Source organism: Rhinolophus hipposideros (genome assembly GCF_964194185.1).
Source record: "Rhinolophus hipposideros genome assembly, chromosome: 21".
NCBI classification, from domain to species: domain Eukaryota; kingdom Metazoa; phylum Chordata; class Mammalia; order Chiroptera; family Rhinolophidae; genus Rhinolophus; species Rhinolophus hipposideros.
In genome coordinates, this window is record NC_138067.1 from 48,857,389 (window position 1) to 48,882,338 (window position 24,950).

At 40.7% G+C, this 24,950-nt stretch overlaps 2 protein-coding genes across 2 annotated transcripts in view; one reads left to right on the plus strand and one right to left on the minus strand.

Annotated features, from left to right (window-relative positions):
* LOC308489960 (double homeobox protein A-like) lies at positions 1–20,390 on the minus strand (the record flags this gene model as incomplete). Its single annotated transcript, XM_081031570.1, has 5 exons — positions 1–159; positions 2,143–2,288; positions 2,729–2,837; positions 3,610–3,764; positions 20,129–20,390. 5 exons carry the CDS (start codon positions 20,388–20,390, stop codon positions 70–72), a joined length of 762 nt encoding a protein of 253 aa, XP_080887696.1. The 3' UTR covers positions 1–69.
* Positions 20,219–24,950, plus strand: part of LOC308490580 (uncharacterized protein) — a 13,127-nt gene continuing 8,395 nt past the window's right edge. The window contains exons 1-2 of the mRNA XM_081033035.1: positions 20,219–20,626; positions 22,286–22,412. Of these exons, the coding sequence (XP_080889161.1) occupies positions 20,597–20,626; positions 22,286–22,412 (157 nt within the window). The 5' untranslated portion in view covers positions 20,219–20,596. The remainder of the gene's footprint in view (positions 20,627–22,285; positions 22,413–24,950) is intronic.

Genomic DNA, 24,950 nt, shown 5'->3' on the forward strand with positions numbered 1-24,950 from the left:
AGGAAGCTCTGCTTTTAGCCGAATGGGAACAACAGGCTGATTACCTTGAACTCCCATGTCTCAGAGATTTCATTCCTGCTCTTGTTTCAGTTGTAAGAGCTCACCACGTTCTCTTTTTTTCTGTACGTGGAACCTAGATCTTCGATTTTGAAACCAAATCTAAGTGGATAAAACAGAAAATTCGTTAAAGCAACTGATGTCATGCAAGCCTCACCATTGCTTTTTTTTCAAAAGAAAAAGGAAAGAGAGAGGTGGTTCATTTTAGGCCCAATTCCAAAATAATTGATATTCCATATGACGTGTGGAACATTTACCAGTTCTGAAGATAAAGCTCAAAATTTTTTTAAAACTTTTTTTACTTATGTAAGTGTCTTTTTCCAGAACCCATCATCTCCAAGTCAAGTAGCTATTTCAATCTAGTTGTGGAGGGCACAGTTCACACTGGCCCATGTGGGGATGGAACCGGCAACCCTGTTAAGAGTACCACGCTCTAATCAACTGAGCTAACTAGTCACCCCAAAGCTCAAATTTCTGAACCTCTCACCTAGACCTTCATGATCAAGTGATGGGTTTCATATCCTGAAAGTCCCCATAATCCCATCCTTAGAAGTGCTGGTCTCTCCCTAAAGTACCACGCTTTTCCCTGTGCCTGGAATCCTTTCCATCTTCTTCTCAAAAATGTCTACTTTTTTAGATGACCCAGCATACATTTTTTTGTCCCACAAGACATAATTCATTGCTATCCATGCTTGCACCCATAAATTATAAATACATATGCATATTAAATGTGTATGTTATATATACTATACATAATAATATAATTTTACAAACACTCATATTTATGTATTGAACACAGACCCACCCTCCCACACCACTGGCAGAATTATATTCCATTTTAGGATTCAGCAGCAATGAATCCTTAGGTAGGCTGCTACATTTCTCTGAGCTAAATGGTTTTTTTGGCTTGTTTGTTTTTCTTTATTTATTTAGATTATGACTTTTTTTAATTCAATTTTATTTTTAATTATAGTTGACATACAATACTCTATTAGTTTCTGGTGTACAACATAGTGATTCAACATTTATTTACAAAGTGATCACCGCAATAGGTCACCGTATAGTTATCATGATAGTATTGATTATATTCCCTATGCTGTACTTTACATCCCCATGACTTATTTTATAACTGGAGGTTTATGGTTCTTAATCCTCTTCCCCTTTTCTGCCCATCCCCCACCCCTCCCCTCTGGCAACCATCAGTTTGTTCTCAGTTCTGTGAGTTTGTTTCTGTTTCGTTGTTTGTTCGTTTGGTTTTTGGATGAGCTAAATATTAAATCTCTAAAGACACATAATTTGAACCTCGGGATAATTAAAAAGGCTGAAGGATATGATAGAAAGACTTCAGTCAAGTGCCTGGCTCGTATTCAGTGTGAAGTAGTATTCCGTGTGAAGTAGTATTCCTTCCTTCCTTCATTCAGTAAGTTCTTATTGAGTGTCATGTGCCTTTGTGTTCAAAGCACAACAAATACAACATTGATTACAACAGAAAAGAACTGAACTCTGCCCCCTGCAACTAAGACTGAACACGGCACCTTGAGCTGAGCTGCTGCTGAGCTCCCAGATGGCTCAGTTGGTTGGAGCGTGTCCTTTCAACCACAAGGTTGCAGATTCAACTCCTGCAAGGGATGGTGGGCTGTGCCCCCTGCAACTAGAAAACGGCAACTGGACCTGGAGCTGAGCTGCGCCCCCTGAAACTAGCAACTAGCCAGCAACTGGACCTAGAGCTGAGCTGCGCCCTCCACAACTAAGATTGAAAGGACAACTTGACTTGGAAAAAGTCCTAGAAGTACACACTGTTCCCCAATAAAGTCCTGTTCCCCTTCCCCACTAAAATCTTTAAAAAAAAAAAGAAAAAAAAAGAAAAGAAAAGAACTAAAAGGGGTGGAGAGAGCAGACCATGAGAGTTGCAGACCATGTGAGTTCCTGGGGGTAGAACCTACCAGACATAGAAAATGGCTTATGAAAAGCCTTGGAGTGGGGATGTGCCTGGCATGCTGATGAACAGCTCAAGGCCAGCGTGGCTTCCCTTCTCATACATCTACACCCCTAGGAGAGGGAACAGTCAAATTCATTATCACTTACTTGGACTCTTGACTCTGGAACCCCAATTTGCTTAGCAAGTTGCTCTCTGGAATCAAACCCAGGATAAGGGTTGTTTGTAAATGCTGCGATGAGGGTATGTAATTGGGAGGAAGTATAGCTGGTACGACACCGTCTATCTTCTCTACCTACGATAGGTGTAAGATTGTGGGTCAAGGAACATTTCAGAGATGTTTACGTATTCAAACAAGGAACCCAACTATGTCCCACAGTCTCCATCTAATTTGGAACCTATTGCCTTTCCTTGAGAGGGCCTTGTTCCAGCCCATTCCAGGAGAAAGCTTCTAGAGGAAACACAGCACATGGCTGGGTTGCTGGACTTCCATGGAAAAAGGGTATGAAGGGGAAATTCTTAGAAAGCCCATGGATCAAGTGAGGAAGAATTCTCAGGGGCTATCAGGGGCTATGTTGAACCCTTTGCCAGGAGAAGACTCTGACGAGGGGGCCCTGAGAGAGAGAACATTCTTTTCCCATTCAGAGTAGTAGTTGGCTCCACTACTAAAGAGAGGTTCGTGGACACACAAGAGGCTCTGCTGGAGAATGGATGGGACTGGAGCAGGTTATTTACCATGAATCTTCTCTTCAGGGTGATCTTGGTCTTGGCTTGCTTCTAAGTCCTTCTCAGGTTCTAATCTTTTCTGAACTCGGTGCCTAGCTCTTCGATTCTGAAACCAAATCTAAGTGAGGAAAGAAAACGAGAGAATTAAACATGTCTATGTCATCTCAGCTCCATCACTGCCTTTCTCCAAAGGGAGTCATTCTCATCAGGCCTAAGCTCAGGATTATTACTGATACCTGTCCCATTCAACTAAGTCTTAGGTCAAGGAGTGGTATTTAGCCCCTTCACAGTCTGGTCCTGACATGATTTGCTATAATTATATTTTTATGTTAATAAATAGATGCTGTGATTATTATGCATTTAAGAACCAGTTCAAAGGATAACTGTTGGATATAAAACAGAAAGCAACAAACAAACAAAACAAACAAACTCATAGACACAGACAACAGTATGCTGGTTACCAGTGGGGTAGGGGGAGGATAAAGAGGGGAAAGGAGGTCAAATATACGATGACGGAAGGAGACTAGACTTTGGGTGGTGAGCACACAATGGAGCATATAGATTTTGTATTATAAAGCTGTACAGCTGAAATTTATATAATGTTATTAGCCAATGTTACTTCAATACATTAAAAAGATAACCAGCTCAAGCATTTCCTCTTCTCTGAACGTGTACCTACACAGTTCCTCCCTACTCCTGTGAATTTTCATGGTGTGTCCACATTCGTGAAGTGAGACTAAGAGCAACATCCTTATGAGTTCATTCTGTGTGTTGATCATGAATTTCCACACAAAGCCCTCAGCACACTGGCACATAATATGTGTTCAATTAATGGTACCCCGACCCTGATTTCTGCTTCTTGTCTTGGTGACATAGAATTTGTAACTTACTTGGATTCTAGACTCTTCAGTGTTGATTTCTAAAGCAAGTTTTTGTTTGGTAGCATAACCTGGGTAAGGTGTTTGATTGAATGCTTTGATGAGGATATTCAACTGGTCTTCTGTGAATTTGGTGCGGCTTCGTCTATGATTCCTTGCTGTGATCTCTGTGGAAAGATTTGGAGAGAAGAAGCATTTAACAGGTCAGCTTATATGCGCGTACATTCAAACTTCAGGTTCAAGCTACTGTCTCATTTCCTCTTCACGTAGAACCCACCAGAACCTACTAGGAAGAAATCTCATGCAATTATAAATAAAGCTCTTAAACTCACCAGGGTGATTATTAAACTTCTGCAGCTCATCTGAATGCCTTGACTGGGGAGTCAAAAACCATGAAAAATTGATGTGTTCTCTTAAAAAAACATGAAAAATTGATGTTCTCTTCAAAAACCATGAAAAATTGATGTGTTCGCTTCATATGGAACAAGAACAACATGAATAAAGAAAATGCATGCAATGTCATCAAAATGATAAACATTTGAACCCCTACAAATGAAGAATATGTGATACAGACACCATTAATCCCCTTTCAGTGTTTCTGATCTAAATTCCTTGATGCACATTGATTCATTTTGAAGTCCATTGCTCTCAATAGCAGACACACAGGATTAGTTCCCAAAATATTTTTTTAAAAACACTATGGGGAGAACAAAATTAACTGAAAAAGGAATTGCATACTTTCAGTAGAATCTTCAAATAGGGAATAAATACCACATTACATGATTTTAGATATGGGACACTTTGAATTTGCCAAATCTGGAAAACTTGGGTATTCACTTTTAGAACATATGACTTTGTAGCAGAATTAAACTTAGTGAACTGAGATCAGAAGAAAAGTTACTGGGGATGTCAGAGGTTCAATTGGAAGTACAACAGCTGTACTCATAGGTACAGGAGACTTTAAGGTACTGAGTCGCTTTGACTGACACCTCATAAAAAAACAAGTTCAATCTTATTTCTTTATTACCTCTAGTACAGTTTTGCAATATTTAAGGTCATTCTCAGAAAGTCAAACTCCACGTTTATGCAAAGGGAAGATCCAGTAAAAACTACAGCTGTGGCTACCCATTACATTCTTTCAGCAAAATAAAGAATTCCTTTGTATTCCCAGTCCACGAGGGTGCTTTTTGGTTTGATCTTTGAATGTTTGTTCCTCCTGAAAGCCTAAATCTGCAATTGCATACCAATCCACTACCTCCTGGTCTATTGTACTTCATTGAAAGGGGAAAGGTTAACTTTAAACATCACCCTTTTACTCTCTTGAATCTCACTAGTCAACTAGGCCCCTACCTGTTTCTTTGACCTCATCACACACGGTGATCTAATTGGCTTTATTCCTTAGAACAAGTGTGTACTCCAGCCACCACGCCTAACTTCTTTCTTTCCCCCAACCAGGCCAACTTCTTCCTACTCCAGAGCTTGGTGCTTGCTCCTCTCTTTCCACAATGCTCTCCCTCTCACAATGATGGACTAGCTCTCTCCTTCACATTCCTCAGGTGTCAGCTTGGACACTCAGAGTCCTTGCCTGTCCCGCCAGGCATGCTCTCTGGCTTCACCCTGTCTTATTTTCTTCACTGGTCTTCTCTCCCTCTGAAATCTTTTACATGTTTACCTGTTTCTGACTTTTCCATCTGGTATGCAGCTCCACAAGACATGTTTGTCTGTTTTGTTCACTATGAAATTCCTAGTGAACAGAATTAGGAACCCCTACATGATTTCTGGGACCCAGTGCAAATATTCCAATGAAATTATATTCTAATAAAAATGCTGGATCTCTTGTTCAACATTTGTTAACAATTTCAAGATAGCAAAAGCAGAGCATTAAACCAAGCACAGGTCCCTTCTAAGCCCTGGATAACTGTGCATGGCACAATAATATTTACTCCAACATTTGTTGAAAGTTTGAATTACTGAAAAACTCTGCTCCCCGCAAAGAAAAGCTAAAACCCCTTAAAACTGCCTAAAAACTGCAAAATAATTGCCCCCACTCCAAACCAATACACTTTTAATCAGAAACTAAGAGAAATGATGGCTTAGAGAGAAGTTCCAATAGTCTGTGATAGAATTTTTCTGATGGCAAAATGATCTGCTCTGAGGTTGGTCTTGGGTTTAAAATCCTCACAGGACCCCACCCATCTTACGCCTTCATTTTTCAGCTCATAGGTCCTTGACTGTACCCACTCTTAAGACCTAGGGCATTGGAGAGGGGACAAGCAAGTTAGGAGTTTCTGGGACACTGACAGGTAGAGGCTGGGCGGGGAGAAGATGAGAAAGACCTAGAGAAAGATGAAAGATAAACGAGGGAAGCAAAGAGATAAAATTAAGATCTATCTCTTCAACCCAAGATCCATGTTTTATCCCCATATACAAAAGGCTCTTTGAGAGCTGTATCAAGATCTAGTTCACCTCTGGCTCCAGGGCACAGAGCTTGGCACGAGGCAGCTTGGCAGTTCCTCTACTGCGTCTACACCCTATGAGATTTGACACATATGCATATGGATAATGCAAATGAATATTCACCACCATAGTGTTGGTTGTAGAGAACATTTTAAGTATCTTTCAATAGGGAACCACATTTCCAAATAAAAATACCAGTCAGCTCTTTAAAGTAAACATTATTTTAGATTTTTTTTTTTAATTGGGGAATGTTGGGGGATAGTGTGTTTTTCCAGGGCCCATCAGCTCCAAGTCAAGTCATTGTCCTTCAGTCTACTTGTGGAGGGTGCAGCTCACTGGCCCATGTGGGAGTTGAACCAGCAACCCTGTTGTTAAGAGCTCTCACTCTAACCAACTGAGCCATCCAGCCTCCCTAGAATGTGTTTTGATTTACAGAGAAGTTACAAAGATAGTATGGGGAATGCCCATATATTCCACACCAAGTTTCCCTTATTTAACATCTTATTTTAGTATGGTACATTTATGACAAGTAATGAGTCGATATTGATACATTATTAGTACTAAAGTCCATACTTTATTCAGATTTATTTTAGTTTTGACCAGGTATCCTTTTTTTTTCTATTCTAGGATCTTATCCAGGGTACAAAACATATTTGGTCGTCATATCTCCTTAGGTTCCTTTGGGCTCTGACAGGTTCTCATACTTCCTTTGTTTTTGATGACCTTGATAATTATTTTAAAGTTTTTTTTAAACTTTTATTTATTTTAAGTGTGTTTTTCCAGGACCCATCAGCTCCAAGTCAAGTAGTTGTTTCAATCTAGTTGTGGAGGGCGCAGCTCACACTGGCCCATGCAGGGATCAAACCAGCAACCCTGGTGTTACGGGCATTGTGCTCTAACCACCTGAGCTAACTGGCTGCTCCAACCTTAATAATTTTGAAGAGTACTGACCAGGCATTTTGTAGAGCCTCATTGGGGTTTATCTGATGTTTTTCTCATGATTGGACTAGGATTATGTTTTTTGAGGAGAAATCCAACAGTATTTTGTGGGCAACCTGAGATATACAGGGAGAATAAAAGCCCACAAAGTAGGTAAGATAGTTTGTTAACGAAGGATGAAGATGATAGATTTACTCATCCATATAAAACAGAGTAGTAAAAGCAACTTTTTTCCTATGATGCAGAAACAGACAATTAGACAAATGGAACCCCACAGAAAGCCGAGAAACAGGCCTGTTGTATGTGAGAACTTGGGATAGTTATAGCCTCCAAAATCAGAGGGAAAGGGTGGTGTTGGGTTGAAAAAAATGGCTTACTATATGAAGGAAAATGAACCTGGGTCACACAATATATGATATATAATATAAATGACAAATTAAAGACAGGTGCAAGGTAAAAATAAATGAAAGATAATGTAGAAGCATACCCATGTTATACTGAGATAGAAAAGGGTGACTTAAATAACATACCAAAATGTATAATGGGGAAAACTGCTGGAACTAAAGACACCATAATTGAAGCCTTCAGTTCAAAAGTTAGAAAAGCAGATGGAAGTCAGATGCCTGCAATGATGGGGGTAAAGTTGGGAGACCAGAACCCTTCTGGCCAGCTGGCTAGAATGTAGTTTATTCTGGATCATCTGTAGGACAAGCAGGCTATGCTTGTTAAAATTATGTATAGTAAGTAATTGTAACATTGTACTCCGTTTCTCACCCAGATCTCCAAGATGTATTTTTCAGAACGCTGTTTGTAGTAACAACTGAAGCAACCTAGATGCCCATCACTAGGAGAATGGATAAGCAAAATGTGGTAGACGTCCATGATGAAACTTTATGCAAAAGACCAAAACAATAAGGAAAAAAATGACAAAGAAGAAAGATAATAGGTCCCAAAAGTATAGTATTAGGTCAAGAACGACGTAGAATGAGGTTTATATAGTGCAATATTATTTCTATAAATTAAAAATGCATATGCCAAAAAATAAAAATAAAAAATAAAAAAAAATGCATATGCCGACATGGGTGAACACATAAAAATTAATCCAACTGCATACTTAAGATTTATGCATTTTATTGAATGTGTTATTTCTTGATAAAAAAATTAGAGGAAAACAAGTTATTCAATAAAGATCATCTAATCTAAATAAATCACACCAAAAAAATGCTGTGTACTTACCAAGGACACACACATACCTAACTAAATAGACATATATGACCGACGGACATGTAATACACTAGAATGGATGTACGCCTACGGGCAAGGTGGAGAAGGAATAGGAGTGGTTGGGAAAATAAAGTGGATAAAAATAAAGCTAGTATAAACAGATTGGCTTTGATCAGATCCACAATAGAATGTCACACTTAAGGAGTATAATTAACTCAATTGTCTGTGACTGAGGACCAGATAACAAAAAGAAGCTTGTAAATTGTTTCACAATTTTTTTTCTCTAGAAAATATCCCTAGCTCACAATTTCTTAATTATTTTGGCCTCAAGACCCATTTGTACTCTTAAAATGTAATGAATACCCAAAGAACTTTGGTTTTACCTTAGTAACAATTAAAAGGAGAATATCTATTTGATGTCTAGCTTATTAGAGGACTGGATTTTTATATCTGCATCTGGGTTTGGTCTGTTGTGATATGTTCTTTTGGTTGAAGAATATAAAGCAAATCCAGCCTCAGATAGATGTATACTTGAAAAGAGAGTTTTATTTTAACAGCCTTTCAGATAATTGTAGGTATTCTCTTTTGAAAATCCACTAAAACAGCAAGTTTCTTCAACTTTTCTTTTCACCCATCTCTCCGTCCCCCTGCCCTTTGGCAACCATCAGCTTGTTCTTTATCTATGGGTCTGTTTCTGGTTTGTTTGTTCTTTATTATTATTATTATTATTTTAATTGAGGAACAGTGTGTACTTCCAGGACTTTTTTCCAAGTCAAGTGGTTGTCCTTTCAGTCTTAGTTGTGGAGGGCGCAGCTCAGCTCCAGGTCCAGTTGCTATTGCTAGTTGCAGGGAGCGCAGCCCACCATCCCTTGCGGGGAGTCGAGAAATTGAACTGGCAACCTTGTGGTTGAGAGCCCACGCTCCAACCGACTGAGCCACCTGGGAGCTCAGTCAGTGGCAGCTCAGCTCAAGGTGCCGTGTTCAATCTTAGTTGCAGGGTGCACTGCCCACCATCCCTTGTGGGACTTGAGTTGAACCGGCAACTTTGTGGTTGAGAGCGCTCTGGCCCATGTATAATCGAACCAGCAGCCTTCGGAGTTAAGAAGGAGCTCCAACCACCTGAGCCACCAAGCCAGCCGTTTTGCTTTTTTTAGATTTCACATGTATGTGAAATAATACGGTATTTGTCTTTCTCTTCTTCAACTTTCTTAAATGTTAGTTGCCACATGGAGTCTGAAACCATTTCAGTGAACTTTTTCATTCTGTGTTATACGAAGAAAAATGCATTTGAAATGCATTTTGAATGGATTTTTAAATCGATGCATGATTTTGTAACCTCATTTATTGATTTAAAATAAATTTATTGAATTCTGTACATCTTCCAAAAATTGACATTACACAGTACCAAGAAATCACATTCATTAAATTTTCCACTGATTTCACCAGAAAAGTCTTTCAAGTATTGGGATATTGTCAAGCTCACGGTGACAGGTTCACATTTCCCAAAATTCTAATTTTCCTATGAAAGCTTGAATTTTTTTCACCTTTCTTCACTGGACAAACATTTACCCACAGGATTACCAGGCAAGTCCTGGTAGGATGAGCTAAAATATTTTCATCTAATTTTAATTGTTCAAAAAATATTTCTAGAGCATCGATTAAAAGCCAGACCCTCCTCTAGGCACTGTGAACAAAATAGACAGGATATCCCTGACCTCATGGAGAATCAGGAGATGAAAAGCAAACAAATGAAATATACAGTGTCACATGGTAAATATTTCCATGGCAAAAAAAAAAAAAGGAAGGCGGGAGAGAATGCGCAGACTAGGTAAGATCACAATTTTAAGTGAAGATACCGTATGTTGCCGTGTATAATGGGCCTGTGTATGATGCGCATCCACGTTTTTTGGCCCAAACTTTCAGGGGGGAAAATCTTTCGTTTTAATTTTTTAATTCAGATTTTCATTTGTTTACAATTAGGTACTTGATTTTTGTATTATAAAGGATTTCAGCATTTATTTTTAACACATTATGGTACAAGAAATTTTATGTAACAAATAATTACAAAACAAAGAACAGTTACGAGGTACAAGAAATTTTATGTACCGGTAACAAATTTACGTTATTTAAGCATCATACCGTGTTTCCCTGAAGATAAGACCTAGCTGGACCATCAGCTCTAATGCATCTTTTGGAGCAAAAATTAATATATAAGACCCGGTATGATATTATATTACGTTGTTACATTATATTATACCCAGTCTTATGTTAAAATAAGACTGGGTCTTATATTAATTTTTGCTCCAAAAGATGCATTAGAGCTGATGGGCTGGCGAGGTCTTATTTTCAGGGAAACACGGTAGAAGGCCAAGAACTCTTCGTTGTTCTAAGTTCAATAAAACCAATTATCATATTCCAGGTATTATTTTGCATACGGATATCGTTATTGATTTCTAGAGTTACACTTTTAACTGAAAAGCATAAATAAAAAAATTAAAAACATTTATAGGGTGGCTGGTTTGCTCAGGGGTTAGAGCACGGTGCTTATAACACAAATGCCGCCAGTTCGATTCCCACATGGGCCAATGAGCTGCGTACCCTCATAACTAGATTGAAAACAACTTGACATGAAGCTGATGGGTCCTGGAAAAACACACTGTTCCCCAATATACACCAATTTAAAAAAAATTATATAGCTACGGAATTCGTACTACCCATGTATAATGCACATCCTTATTTTTCCCTTACAAACTTGGGCAAAAAGTGCGCATTTTGCATGGCAAAATACGGTACAGAAGATCTCAGTGGGATCCAGTTAAGCAAACACCTGAAGGAGATTAGAGAGGGAGGAACGTGGACAGTTGGGAGAGGAATATTGCAGGAATTAGGGGTAGCAAATGGGGGCCTGCCTGGCCTATTCCACTACAGCAAGAAGGCTAGAAAGCCTGAAGAGGGAACAAAGCAGGAGCAGAAGAGGTTCAAGGCCTTCAGGGTGGGGGCATCGTGGGGCCATGTTCCTTTTCCTCTCAGTACTTGGGAAGTCACAGAAGAGTTTTCAATAGATGAAAGACATGATCTAGTTGACAGTTTAATAAGGTCACTTAGGCTACCGTGTTGAAAATAGATTGAATGAGGGGCAAGGTTGAAGCAGACAGATCAGTTAGGTGGACCTTTCGAAAACCCAGAGTGACAATGGTAGGAGTGGACTGGGAAATGATCAGATTCCTAAAATATTTACACATTAAAGCCAGCAGAATTTCCAGCCTGCTTAGATGGATGTTATGAAAAACAGGAGTCAAGAAGGAAATATGGAAGCGACTTTGATTCCAAAGACATTCTGGTCTCTGAACTTTTTGATGCCTTCCAGTTTCTTCCTTTGAGTGTGTCTCTCCTTTTCCTTTTCCCAATCTGTTCTTTCCTCCCATCTTCCTTCCTGAAGCAAGATTTTGTCTTGTTTATTTCTTGAATGTCTGCATTTTATGAAATTCTCAATGTTCAAATGCACAGAAAACAGCTTATTTTCGTATCATGTGAGAGAAACTGGATTTCCCCCACTACAATGATTTTAAAAGTTGGAAAAATGGAAAACCCACAGCTTCTGTCAATCCTGCTAGATATTCAGCCCAATTTCCTCCCCAAACCAACAGAACTAAAACCACAGTCAGGTGCGGGGAAAACTTACTGTTTGTAGAGTTGTTTTGAGCCATGTTGTAATAGTCTTGAAGCTTTTAACCGGGAGACAGTGGCTGGTTGAGGCTGGTTTTATATGACCAACCCCTCCCATTAATTTGTATGATCAGCCCCTCCCATTTATTTAGTCATTAGTGGTGATCCTAAAGTTCCAGTTTGACTAATTCTGTCATTTCTTAGAAGGAAATGATACAGTCTAGGAATGACTAGATAGGATTTTTCTTCTGTTAATAGAAATTTAATAATTTATACCAACCTCTACTTAAACCATGACAACAGTATTTTTGAGTGCTATCTTGTATACACATTGTTTTCTCGATGTTTATTATATACCTATGTATTCTTTTTAAAATTGTTTTTTCATGCGCTTCATTTATCTTTCGAAGTGATGACCTTTTCTTATTGCATTAACAGAGTTCTTTAAATTAGTACCAGGATTAGAGTAAGTCTAGTGAGGCTCTCACCTCGGGAGCAATATATTTGAGGGGATGCTAAAAATTCTGTGATCAAGATAAATAATAATTCATGCAATACTTAAAAAGCAAAAATGAATTGCAAAAAGTTCACGTTTACAAAAATATAAAACTTGTAAATAAAAACAGGATCCTCCCCTGCACTGGCAGGAGTTATGCAAGTGAGGGTTTCCTGTGCAAGGAATGAAAGGTTCTCTCTTGCAATCTTAAGGTCACTGGTAGGTCTTGAGGGAAATTGACAAGTCCTCCTGATTGTTTATAGCTATAACCCACAGTACTGTAAGATAAAATGGAAAGTTTTATTACACATATACGTTTGTGTGATTTAAAAAATAGTTTTAAGAGCAATTAGGTAAGACATACAAATTTTATTTGTTGATGAATTTGACTTTTAACAAATAATTTGATCAAATATCAAACATTCTCTGGAAAAACAATTTTTTAACCAGGAAAATAACCTACTTAACAAGAAACCTTCCCTTTTAATTCACTTAAAACAGTGATAAATTGTTATGTTATAAAATTCTTTTCACTTAATTTGTATGGAAACCTAGAGCAGTTTTCTGCTGTTTGTATTTATTAATATTTCTAATTTTGATACAAATTTTTATGTACACCTATTTGGGTGTTAAATATAATTTGTATGACTTAAGTTAATGAATATAACTGAAATATTTATATATATTATATTTGCTCCAATTAAGTATTGTATTTATTTTAAAATACATATATTAAATTTATACTAAATTTTTAAAAAATATATGGCATCTAAAAAGCCAACTAGTACAATGTTCAGGAAAAGAAGAAAAAAATGAGTGCAGAAATTGATCGAAAATCATAAGGAGCATTTATAATTTTGACTAGAAAAACAGTATTCCCACTACTGAAAAGGATCCAGTATCCAACATTGACATTGTTAGAGTAGAATTGTCATCAAATTCAGAGTCAACTAAAGAAACCTTTTCTCATGTGAGGAAAATAATGAAGAAAGGGGAATGCTAGAATTTCCAGTGAACATGAGTATGAATAAGAAAGTAAGAAGAAAAGAAAAGGAAAGGAAAAAAAGAAGATATTGTTTAAAATAAATTTTAATAAACCTCCATTATAGCTTTCAATTCCCAATAAAATAGTAAGGATTTTAACAGAAACGTATCTGACTCAGGACAGGATGCAGATTTCAGCAATTTTACTTTACACGAAGGCCAACGATTTTCAAAAGACTGGTGTTTAAAAAAATATTCTAATGACAAGCTGTTGCATCATGACTTGCTCATTTATTCCATAGAATCCTTGTCTTTATTTTATTTTCCATTTGCAACTCAAACTCATCATTTCTAGAGAGTGAGATTGTAAGTACTTCCCCCCGACACCCTTCAATTTTGCAGTCTGGTTTAGTTTAATTTTCTGACTTTTCTATAGGATTACATAGCACCTGTGTAAATTAAACAGTATTGGGAATACATAAAATTTCCTATAATTAATTAAGAATAAGACATACAACCAAATAAAAAAATAGATGAACATTCATTTATTCATACATTTCACATATAATTGAGTTTCATCAGATGATGAAATAAAATCAGATTTCAGATTTACATGTATATACTTGTCATTATTCCCTAAACAACATAGTATGACAATTATTTACTTAGCATTTACATTGTATTATGTATTATAAGTAACCTAGAGATGACTTAAAGTATACAGAAGGATGTGCATAGGTATATGTGAATACTAAATCATATTCTATAAGAGACTTGAGCATCCTCAGATTTTGGTATCTTCAGGGGTTACCAAAAGCCAATCCCCTGAGGATACTGAGGGATGACTGTATTTACTGAGTCTCATCAGATGATGACTCTTTGCCCAATTGTGCATATTGTCTTAAATTTTTATTCTGAATACATACATATACATATGCATATGCATATACATACACAGGGTGCCAAAAAATGCATACACATTTTAAGGAAAACTGTATTAAAATTGTAATACTCAATATATACCCATAACAAAAGATGAATACAAGTCATGTCTGACTTCTGCAATTACAAGAGGTGCTCAATGCAGTTACCATCAGCATCTAGACACTTCTGATTATGACGAACTACTGCTTGAGCAACATTGACCAAAGTGTCCACTTGTATACATTTTTTTGGCAGCCCGGTATATGAAGGATGAGTTTTAAATGCTAATTGTTCTACTTCCAGTAGTCAAGAGGGCATCTGTAATGTGAACTGTTTATAAAGATACACAAAATATCTCCACTGAATCTAATCAACCACTTGTAAGAAGCAAGGAATTAAATGACTCTGTATATGACACTTTCCAAACATTTTTGGAAAACTAAGGAATATAATGGTGTTGGCTGGTTGCTTCTAGTGTTGCTAGACAAAGGCGTGAAAGAAAAGGATGAGCTCAGGGATTTGAATTCCCAAATCACACACCCTATAAGTGACCTAAGAGCTTCTCTGTGTGCCCTGAAGGAGACTCTTATCTCCTGTAAACACAAGGCTGAAATTGCTGAAAATCAAATACAAAACCTCAACCTGTGATTGACTTACAAAACAGTTGGGCTCCCAGCCTCACAGGGTATCCACTTTAAAAGTGAGGGTATTAACTGGAAATAATGGGATCATGTAAGTTGGGATAGGATGTGTGGGAAACACTTGATGAAAATGGAGACACCGAGACCCTATTTCTGAAGTTTTCTTTGCCAATGGTAAAGGTCTCTCCTTCCACAGTGGAAGCTACCTCCCCACCCCAGTGGTATCCGCCTTTCCACCTCTGAAGGAATCAACACTGAATAGCCTGAGGAAAGGGTGTGGCATTCCAGTTCCCTGAGGCAGTTGCCATGCAAGACAATGCTGATCCTCCTCAGGAACCCCTTACCCCCACTACTCCTCACTGCTTTTAGACTATACTGAAGTCCAGCAGACCCCTAAATGGGAGGTACAAAGTGTGACCCATGAGGAAGTGTATTAAACTTCAAAAGAACTACTTGAGTTTTCTGGAGAATATGTGTGGGAACAGATACTAGGGATGTGGGATAATGGAGGAAGAAATATAAAGTTGGATCAGGCTGAATGTACTGGTATGGGCTCACAAAGAAGAGATTCTCACCTAACCTCATGACCTTAGAAAGGGCTCTGTTTGGTTGGTTGGCTAAACTGCGGACCAAAACATGGCCCAAGGTGAGTGAATTGGAAATGCCCAAACTTCCATGGTTTAATGGCTGAGGGATATTTGAACGTGAGTGGATTTGTCATTTAGATCTACTCACCCACACTAGGTGGCTCCATAAGACATACCTTTCGAGACATACTTTGAGACATAAAATTGTAAGGGGAGCCCCAGCATCCTTGAAGAGCTCCGTGATCCCTTTTTTCTGTAGGCCAAATCTTACAGTAGAAATTGGAAAACCTAAGTGCAATAGGAGTAATTGGATCCTAGGGTTGCAGGGGCCAACTGGCAGCACTCAACTGACAAATGCAAGGTAGGTATGGCTCCCATGATGGACAACAGTCATAGCAGCAATCAGAATAGACAGAGATGCGTAGCCCTATAACACTGGCTAGTTAATCATGGTGTTCTCAATATATAGGGAGACTACTATTACGTATATATCCTTACTTGATCTGTATAACAGAAAAGTTCTAGGTTAAGTGAACAAAATCTAACTCAAATCATAAAAACAGAGAGTCCTGAATGGCCAATCAATTTCCAGACCAGAGCCCGTTTACAGACTCAGAACCTCTTCTATGAAGGGGAGGCCAGGTCCCCTTGACGAAGGACCCCAGACACTACAGAAAATTTATAGCATTACTCTTTCTCCCAGCTCTCCCCAAAGGGATCTTTTACCAGGATAACTGTACATGGTGGAAAAGGATAAAATCAGACCTTTTAGAAACTACTAGACACTGGCTCTGAACTGATACTAATTCCAGGAGACACAAAATGTAACTAGTTCACCAGAGGAGAATGAGAATGATAACGCAAATATGCCAAAATGTTAATGGACAAATCTGTGTCAAGGGTATAGAGTTTCTTTGTGCTTTTCTTGAAACTTTTCTGTAATTTTGAAATTATTTACAAATAAAAAGTATATATATATATAAAGTACATATGTAAAATACATAGATACATACATTTATACGTATATATACATATACGTATATATGTATATATGGAGAGAGAGAGAGAGAGAGAGAGAGAGAGAGAGAGAAAGTTTTCTCTACTTGAGCCATTCTGATCTGAGCCACAAAATCTTTGTTCTGAGTTCCTATAATAGCTTCCTAAACGTGCTCTCTGCTTCCATCCTCATCCTACTAGAGTCTGTTCTTGCAATAGCCTTAGTGAACCTCTTAAAATGTGTGGCAGACAGACTCTAGGATGACCAGTGTGGGCTTCATATCCCTGCCTTGTGGTTTTCTAGACCTTGTGTGACCTCTCTCTTTGATTGCAGGCCCAACCTATAACCTGTTTCTAGACATATGGAACATGCTAAAGGTTTATACGTGATTATGTTACCTAAGATGGTAAGACTCATCTTGCTGGATTCTCTCTTCCTCACAGACAGATGAAGCATCAGTCATATTAGCCCACATAAGAAGCTGAAGGCACTTTCTAGGCGCTAAGCGTGATCTTCACTAACAGGCAGCAAGAAACTGAAGCCTTCAGTCCTGCAACCACAAGAACATAAATTCTAGCAATCACCTGAATGTGTTTTGAGGTGTATAGTCCCTCAATTGAGTCTCTTTTGGGACTTTAGGCTTGACTGATAGCTTGACCACAGCTTTGTAAGACCTTGAAGCAGACAACTTAGTTAAGCTATGACTAGACTTCTGATCCACTGAAAATGTAAAATATGTGTATGTTGTTTTAAGCAATTACATTTATGATAACTGTTACACATCAATAGGAAAGTAACACAATGTAAGTTTAGAGTGTTGTTGTCCTCTATACAAAACCCTGACTGCAATGGTCCCATCCTCTCAGAATCAAAGCCAAAGTCCTCATAGCCTCTTACTGCTTTCTGCTTGACTGCACATTAGCTTCCTGTTTTATGCACTGAATGAATACATCCGTGCTACAAAGCCTATGCCAGGACATTCTTCCTCCCCTCCCATCTCCATATGGCCCCCTCACGTCCTTATTGACTTTGTATGTCACCTTCTCTGTAAGCTCTCCCCTGATCCTCCTAATAAAAATTGCAAACCAACACCCCAAACTCTGGCACCCACATCCACCTTACTCTTCTCTTCCTTTTCATTTTCTTTGTCTGATATATGCTTTACTTGTTTATTATAGCTATTGTTTATTTTCTGTCTTCCCCCCTAGACACCGCTCATGAGGGCAAGGTCTTTGTTTTGTTCACTCCTGTAAACCAAAAATTTAAAACAATGTCTAGCACAAAGAAGCCACACTATAGACATTTCAGTAAGATATAATGGAACCCTGGCTCACAATCTTGAAAAATTATGTATTTTTTAAGCAATGCAATTGATTTTTTGAATTAAACAATTCTGTGTAGAAAACAAACGCATGTGGCATAAAAACAAAATTTTGTGACTTGATAAGCAGTGAGAAGTTTTATTCCTACTTATTCCCTGACTTATAAACAGCCAAATTAAGTGACTTTTCTTAGAGCAAAGACAAATGTACGTTAGAATTTTCCCATTTTATTAGCCAAAAGGTAGCACAGCATATTCAGTCTTGGACTTTAAGTATTTTTACTTAACACTATATCCTAGAGATATTTCCAGACCAGTACATGAAGGGTGCCCACATTTTTCCTCAAAACTATATGCCCTTTAAACTTCTGAAAAAGCAGTCTGAAAGATGAGAGGCAGAAAATATTTCCTATTTCCTGGTAGTTGCAAGGAAAGCAGATGTAGTTAGAGCCCTCAATCCTTGCACAAGTAAATGCTTACAAAGTAGTTATGTAGACTATGAGCTGAAAAAAATAACCCCTAACCTCTGAAAGTTCTGTTGTTCTGATTGATTTTCCTGCCTAACGTGATGGCTATCTAATATTTATTGTTCTTTTCTCAAAGGTATAAAGCCCCAATCAAATGTCTTTGTTAGCCACAAGTGCAGACATGCAATTCCAACATCAGATAATTTAACATTAGATCAATAGATCCAAATGGATCATACTACATTCATCATATGTAATCAGTCACATGTAATATGATCTTTCGTAACAATGGATCAACACCAGGTTTGATCTGGTTAGATAAAAGTACATCTCTTTTACTATCTTTACTTGGAGATGAAATATGGTTTAAGGAGGTGTATATGGGTGCCAAATTGACAAAGGGTAGAATATGATGGCTAGTTTTATGTGTAAAGGTGGCTAGGCTGTACTACCCAATTATTGAATCAAAACTAACCTAGGTGTTGCTTTGCAGGTATTTTGTAGGTATACTTAACATTTACAATAAATTGACTTTAAGCAAAAAGATTTTATTTTGATGACACAGGTGAGCTTTATCCAATCAATTGAAAGACCTTAGGAGAAAAAGTAAGAGTGCCCTGAGGAAGAAATTCAGCCTCAAGACTGCAACACTAGGTCTAGCTGGAGGGTTTCCAAACTGCCTTCTGTCCTATGGATTTGGATTTGCCAGGCCCACAATCGCATAAGCCAATTCCTTGAAATAAATCTCCCACATATATATGATATATGTGATTTTTATGTGTATACATATGTATGTACATAAGTGCATGTATGTACATACACATATACACATAAATATTTATAAAATATGTATATCCTACTAGTTCTTTGCAGAACTCTTCATTCCTTGACCTAATTAATGTCCTGTCACCATACTTCTCTCTCACCTTAAAAATACTAAATCACTTAAGGGCATTTTTTTGCACTCCCCGATTCCATTTCTCAATCCCTCTGCATCCCCAAATCATGAAAGATACATTTCATTCTCTAAGCTCCACAGTTGTGGGAAACCCACCAAAGGTGATTTCTAAGATTGTTTAATATACCTCTGGGTGGACATTAGAACCCTTAACATGAGTTTCTTGGTTTCTTGTCATCAACCACTTAATGAAACTGGGTTGGTCCAGGGCTCATGCTCTGTTCATTCTCCTCTCCAGTCTACACTCATTCCCTTGATGGTCTCATCTAATATCATGACTTGAAATAACAGTGTAAGATTACCCCCAAATTATATATCCAGGATCCAGCTAATATTCAGTCATAGGTTGAAATGCTTGTGACTGACACTTTGTGGTTTCAGACATTTCAAATTGATCATGCTGTAAACGGGAGACCTGAGTTTTCCTCCAGGTTTCCTCCACTTGCCGTCTCCCCACTTCAAAGGATTGCAAACCCCCTCTTCGGGTGATCTGGGCCAACTGCGTGACTTGAAAGTTCATTCATAAGATAAAGGAGGTTCTGGATCCAACAAGGCCCAGGGGAATGCCCACGTGCACAACGTATGGAGGCGGTATTTCCGGCGCACTCCTCAGGAGGGTTCTTAAGCTACTCTTTCGTTTGTCTACCCCCAAGAGGATGCAGGAAACAGATAACGGGAATGGGCAAGTCACCAGGCGAGCCGAGGGCCCGACCCCGTACCTTTACATTTGCCGTGAACTGGGCGAACGTCCGTGACTCCCAAGCCTCGATTTCTCCGGGCCGGTGGCTCATGCACCTTTTACGCAGAGGAAGACTTCCTAGTTAAGGCACTGCTGACTTCGCTGGATATTGGGGTGGGAGACTACATTACCCGGGAGGCTGTGCGTCGTGTGTGAGGCGGCCGCTGGCCAATAACGGCCCAGGACGGACGATTCTGACGGCTTACGTGCATGGGCGGGACTTCCGCGTTTTGCACAGCGGACGCCATTTGCCTCTGCGGTTTGGTTCCAGAGCTCGACTGGCCTAACGCTGTGCCAGCGCCTCTTCTCAGACATTTGGTCGGCTCTCCTTTCCGAGCAGGGGAAGCGGATAGGAATCACCTTCGAGCCTGTGTACGGGCCTCGACTCCCCATAACGGGTGTGTCTCCAGGTCGCCCGCCAGGCCGCGGCCTCCCCGGGGCTTGTGCACCCGCCGTTCATCCCCGTAGTCGCCAAGGGCTGCCCCCTGGGTGTTGTTCGCTCTTTCCGCGGAGAACACTGCTGCTCGGAGTGCGACGATCAGTAGAGGTCGCCCGGGTGCTCGCTTCTCCCAGCCTCGCTCGATCTACAGGATCTCGTGATGGCGATGTCGCCAACCCACCAGACACGGGTGAGTGGACAAGGATTTTGGAATTTCTGCTTCTCGTTGTGGGTGGACACAGTTTCCGACGAGACTGGGAACCAAGACATCCACCGGTTTGTCTTCGCAGATGTCTTGTGTTTTGGCCGGTGGCTTTGGATTGCCACTTAGTTTGTCCCCAGTACTAAACGATGGTGGGCCTCTGACAGATACTAAGTTGTTAAAAGAATGGATGACGCCTTTTCCAGGGTCCCGTCATAATTAGAATAAATCTCAACCCCCACCTCGTTCTTAATGGATCCTCTTTGACCCACCTGTCCTACTCCCAAACAGGGACCTTGGACATCGGGGTGAGAGGAGAGGGGCATTTCCAGGCAGAGAAGTGCATGGACAAAGGCGAGGCGTAGTGGTTGTTTAAGGAGGCCCAACAGGGCCTGTGAGGTTGCCAGGGTTCTCCCGGCTGCTGAGACTTGTGTTGGGAGGGTGACAGTGTGCAGGGAGCCTCACCCATCAGGCAGGACAGACTATGGGCAGTCAAAGGCTTCTTCTCATGGCCACAGCCTGTGTTATCCTTAGCCATTTGTGGTTGTTGGTCCTGAAGTATTTTGTCTCACCAATAAATGCCCTCAGGATTCAGGAAGGAAAAAGACTAGTGATTCATTGTGGAATCTCCCTGGGAGTTTGGGAGACCGAGGGGTTGTGGGGAGCTGGTCCAGGCCCTGCAACTACCCAGGTAGGTGCCACCCTTTTAGGTGCCTCTCCTGTGAAGTCACTGTGGAGGCTCTGCTTCTCTGTCCATGTTCACAGATGTGTTTTTAGGGGTGACAGGAACTGATTTAACAGCAAAAACTGGTGACAATGCTTGACAGCCTCCTTACTGTGTATTCACTTCGATAACGGAGACATGCCGGGTTACTCTATTACACCCTTGTAGAGAGTAACCTGTGCTAAAATCTTGCCTCTAGTTTGTAACACGTGAGACTTGGGGAGAACTGGGAGAACTCTCTTGTCCTCAGGTCATTCATCGTGGCCTGGAGGTGATGACATGTTTGCCTAAGGCACTGTTGGAGAATGAATAAAAATCACGAAGCACACTGAGCATTGAATAATTTCTGTCTACATCGCACAACTGTTACTGGTGAAGTGGGACTGTTATTGTATTGAGATTCAGGGAAATGAAGTGATGTCTCCAAGGTAAAACAGTTGGCCAGTGTCAGGTTTCAAGAGTTTGAATGCAAACCACAAGAGACTAAGGAACTGGAGACTATTAGTCGCTTTAACTACGATGTGAAGCCCTGAGCATTTGGTAGGCAGTTGCAGGATCAGTAAGGTTCAGGTATTGCTGTTGTTACCATTATTGGTATCATTGTTATTGTTTCCTCACTGCTCTGGCATCTTAGAGTCCTTACTGTCTGCATCTCATAGTCCATACTTCGTTTTCACTGTCTTGTGTGACTTTTCAATGGATACCACATAGGAGGCTTCTCTTTTACACCGTTAGTCCAAAGCATTGTCCACGTTGCTCGTGAGCCCAGAGTGGAGCTCGTCCCTCAGGAGGTGTTCGATGATTAGGGCCTTGATAGCTACACCTTTACCGTGATGCAGAGTGAACTCTGATTGCATGCCAGGAGGCCATGCCAGGAGGCCATGCCAGGAGGCCAACTCTGTTACCTCTACTTCACATTCCAGGTGTCTGTGACCTTTGAGGATGTGGCTGTGACTTTTACCCAGGAGGAGTGGGGGCACCTGGACCCGGCCCAGAGGACCCTGTACCAGGAGGTGATGCTGGAAAACTGTGGGCTCTTGTTGTCTCTGGGTAAGTCCTCCCCACTCTGCTATGGGGGACACCTGCCACTTCCTTCATTCCACCCTCGGGCTCTATCTTGGCTGGTCAAGAAGGCCCCAGGAGCCCTCCCTCCCTCCTACCACCAGGTTCAGTCATTTTCTAAACTCATTTCTTCCTGCCTGGTCTCCTGGTCTCTCTTGAGCAAGAAACAATTTCCCTCTGGCACCTAGAAAGTGGTGGAAGGAAATGGGGGTGTTCTGTAGAACCCAAAGGCAGGATATCCAGTCGGGCCCAGTGAGAGACTGGTATAGGAATTGGGGACCACCAGGACTACGTCTTGGTCCTGGGTCTCCTCGCCTGGCTTCTCTCTGGGTCTTCTCGTGTCACTCTATGCACAATGGTTTTTACTCCTCAGCAAGTTTGTGAGGGGACTGGCCACCTCGGTCTCAGCTCTCTGTGGCCCCAGATTCCTTGTCTCTACTTCTTTGCATGTTTATATTGTTTCTTTTTCTTACTTTGCTGCTGGGCTCCCTGGGGCATCCCTGAGGCAGGAATGGCCACATGAACCCATACTTCCCAGGATCTCTCACTCCAGTGTCCAGCACAGACTGGCCTGTCTGTGGTTCTTATTTCATATTCCAGAGAGGGATCTGACTGAGCCAGCCTGCTCAGCTCAAGCGTCACCTACAGGCCAGTTGTCAGGGCGGTGAGTGATAGGATGTTGTCCAAGAAGAGGGTGAGCAGGCAGACCCCCAGGAGGCCTTTGCCCTCATTGCTACCAGGTATTGTTCTGAACAACATGGTCCTGGCTATGGGCCTTCCTTTTATTTGGGTGTTTACCTGATAAGCTCCTGGGAGTTGCAAGTGGTCTCTGCTGTGAGTGGAGGCCTCCGTTTTTAGGGAGTCCCAAACAACCTCAGAGGGGCTAGACTTACATCTAGAGGAACAGTGGTGGCAGCACTGGCATCCTGACTGTGTGATTGTTTGGTTTTAGAGAGGAGACTCTTAGAATGCTGAAAGACCCGTTGGCCAGTGGGCTGTACAATCGCAAATGAATTGACAGACCTTTCAGGGGTTTTAAAGGGGACCAGGAACAAGACATTTCTTACACTTGTTATTTTACTTTGTCATTATACTTTGAACTACCAGTCTCCAAGGATGGGATGCCTTATACCTTACAGGGTTCCTGGGGCAAATGCAAAAGCATAAGGGAAGTGACAGTGACAAGTTTTGCCCATGAAGCAGTTTAAGCCTCTTCTGTGCCGTGCATCTATGAGGGGGGCACCCCACCCCACGTTGCCAGTGGATCCCTGTACCCTACCAGGGACCAGTGTCTAGACTCTTCTCCAGGGATACCCTCTTAACAAGCCAGGTCAGTGTGATCAGTCCTGCAGGATGGGGAGGAAGGGCGACTCCCCTCAGCAGCCACTGCCTGCGGAGTTGTTAGCTCAGTTGGTCACGCTTGTATCCCAACATACTCTCTGGGGGGAACTTCAGCCTGCTGCAAAAGCCAGTTATCCAGCTACGTATCCTGCTTGCCCCTGGTGGCTCAGGCAGTTAGAGCTCCATGCTCCTAACTTCAAAGGCTGCCGGTTCGATTCCCACATGGGCCAGTGGACTCTCAACCACAAGGCTGTCAGTTCAATTCCTTGAGTCCCACAAGGGATGGTGGGCAGCGCCCCCTGCAACTAGTAACGGCAACTGGATCTGGAGCTGAGCTGTGCCCTCCACAACTAAGACTGAAAAGACAACAACTTGAAGCTGAATGGCACGCTCCACAACTAAGATTGAAAGGACAACTTGACTTGGAAAAAAGTCCTGGAAGTACACAGTTCCCCAATAAAGTCCTGTTCCCCTTCCCCAATAAAATCTTTAAAAAAAAAAGAAAAGAAAAAAAAGACTGAGGAGATCATCTTCCAGATAACGTGCTAACTAGGCAATTGTTGTCCTTACAGACCTAGATAACCACAGTTTTAAAACCAAGGCACACTCCTTCAAAACTCTGCTTAGGGCATAAAAATAAAGGTAGATCGTTGAAGGCACATACCATTACTGATATTATTCCATAAATTCATTTCGATTTTAAGCAACATAATGCACTTAAACTGCTTGGCACAGTCCTGGGGATATGGTTACACCATATAAATGTTACAAAGTACCTGGACCCAGGAGCTACAGTTGAATGAAGTCTTCTTAGAAAGTGACAATTGAGCTGAGACCCAAAGAGTTAGAGTTAGCTAGAAAGAGCTAGGTGGGAGTCGGAACAGCCTTCCAGGTAGCAGGCTGACATGTGCAAAGGCCCTGAGGTCACGGGGAGAATGACTTCTGACAGCGCAAAAGGACAGTCTTGTTTACCTTCCCACTGCTCCGTCACTGAGCCCTGTGCTGGGCACGTGGCAGACAGGAGTGAACATTTGTTTAGTGACAACTGATGGACCCTCAGCTGTGGCTCATGATCTCCCAGAGGCTGCTTCTGGTGCCTTTCACTGATTTCTCACAGACCCTGCATTTGTGCTTGGCTGCATGTGACAAACCAGCTCAGTCTTCATCCTGAAGGCAATTTCCTGT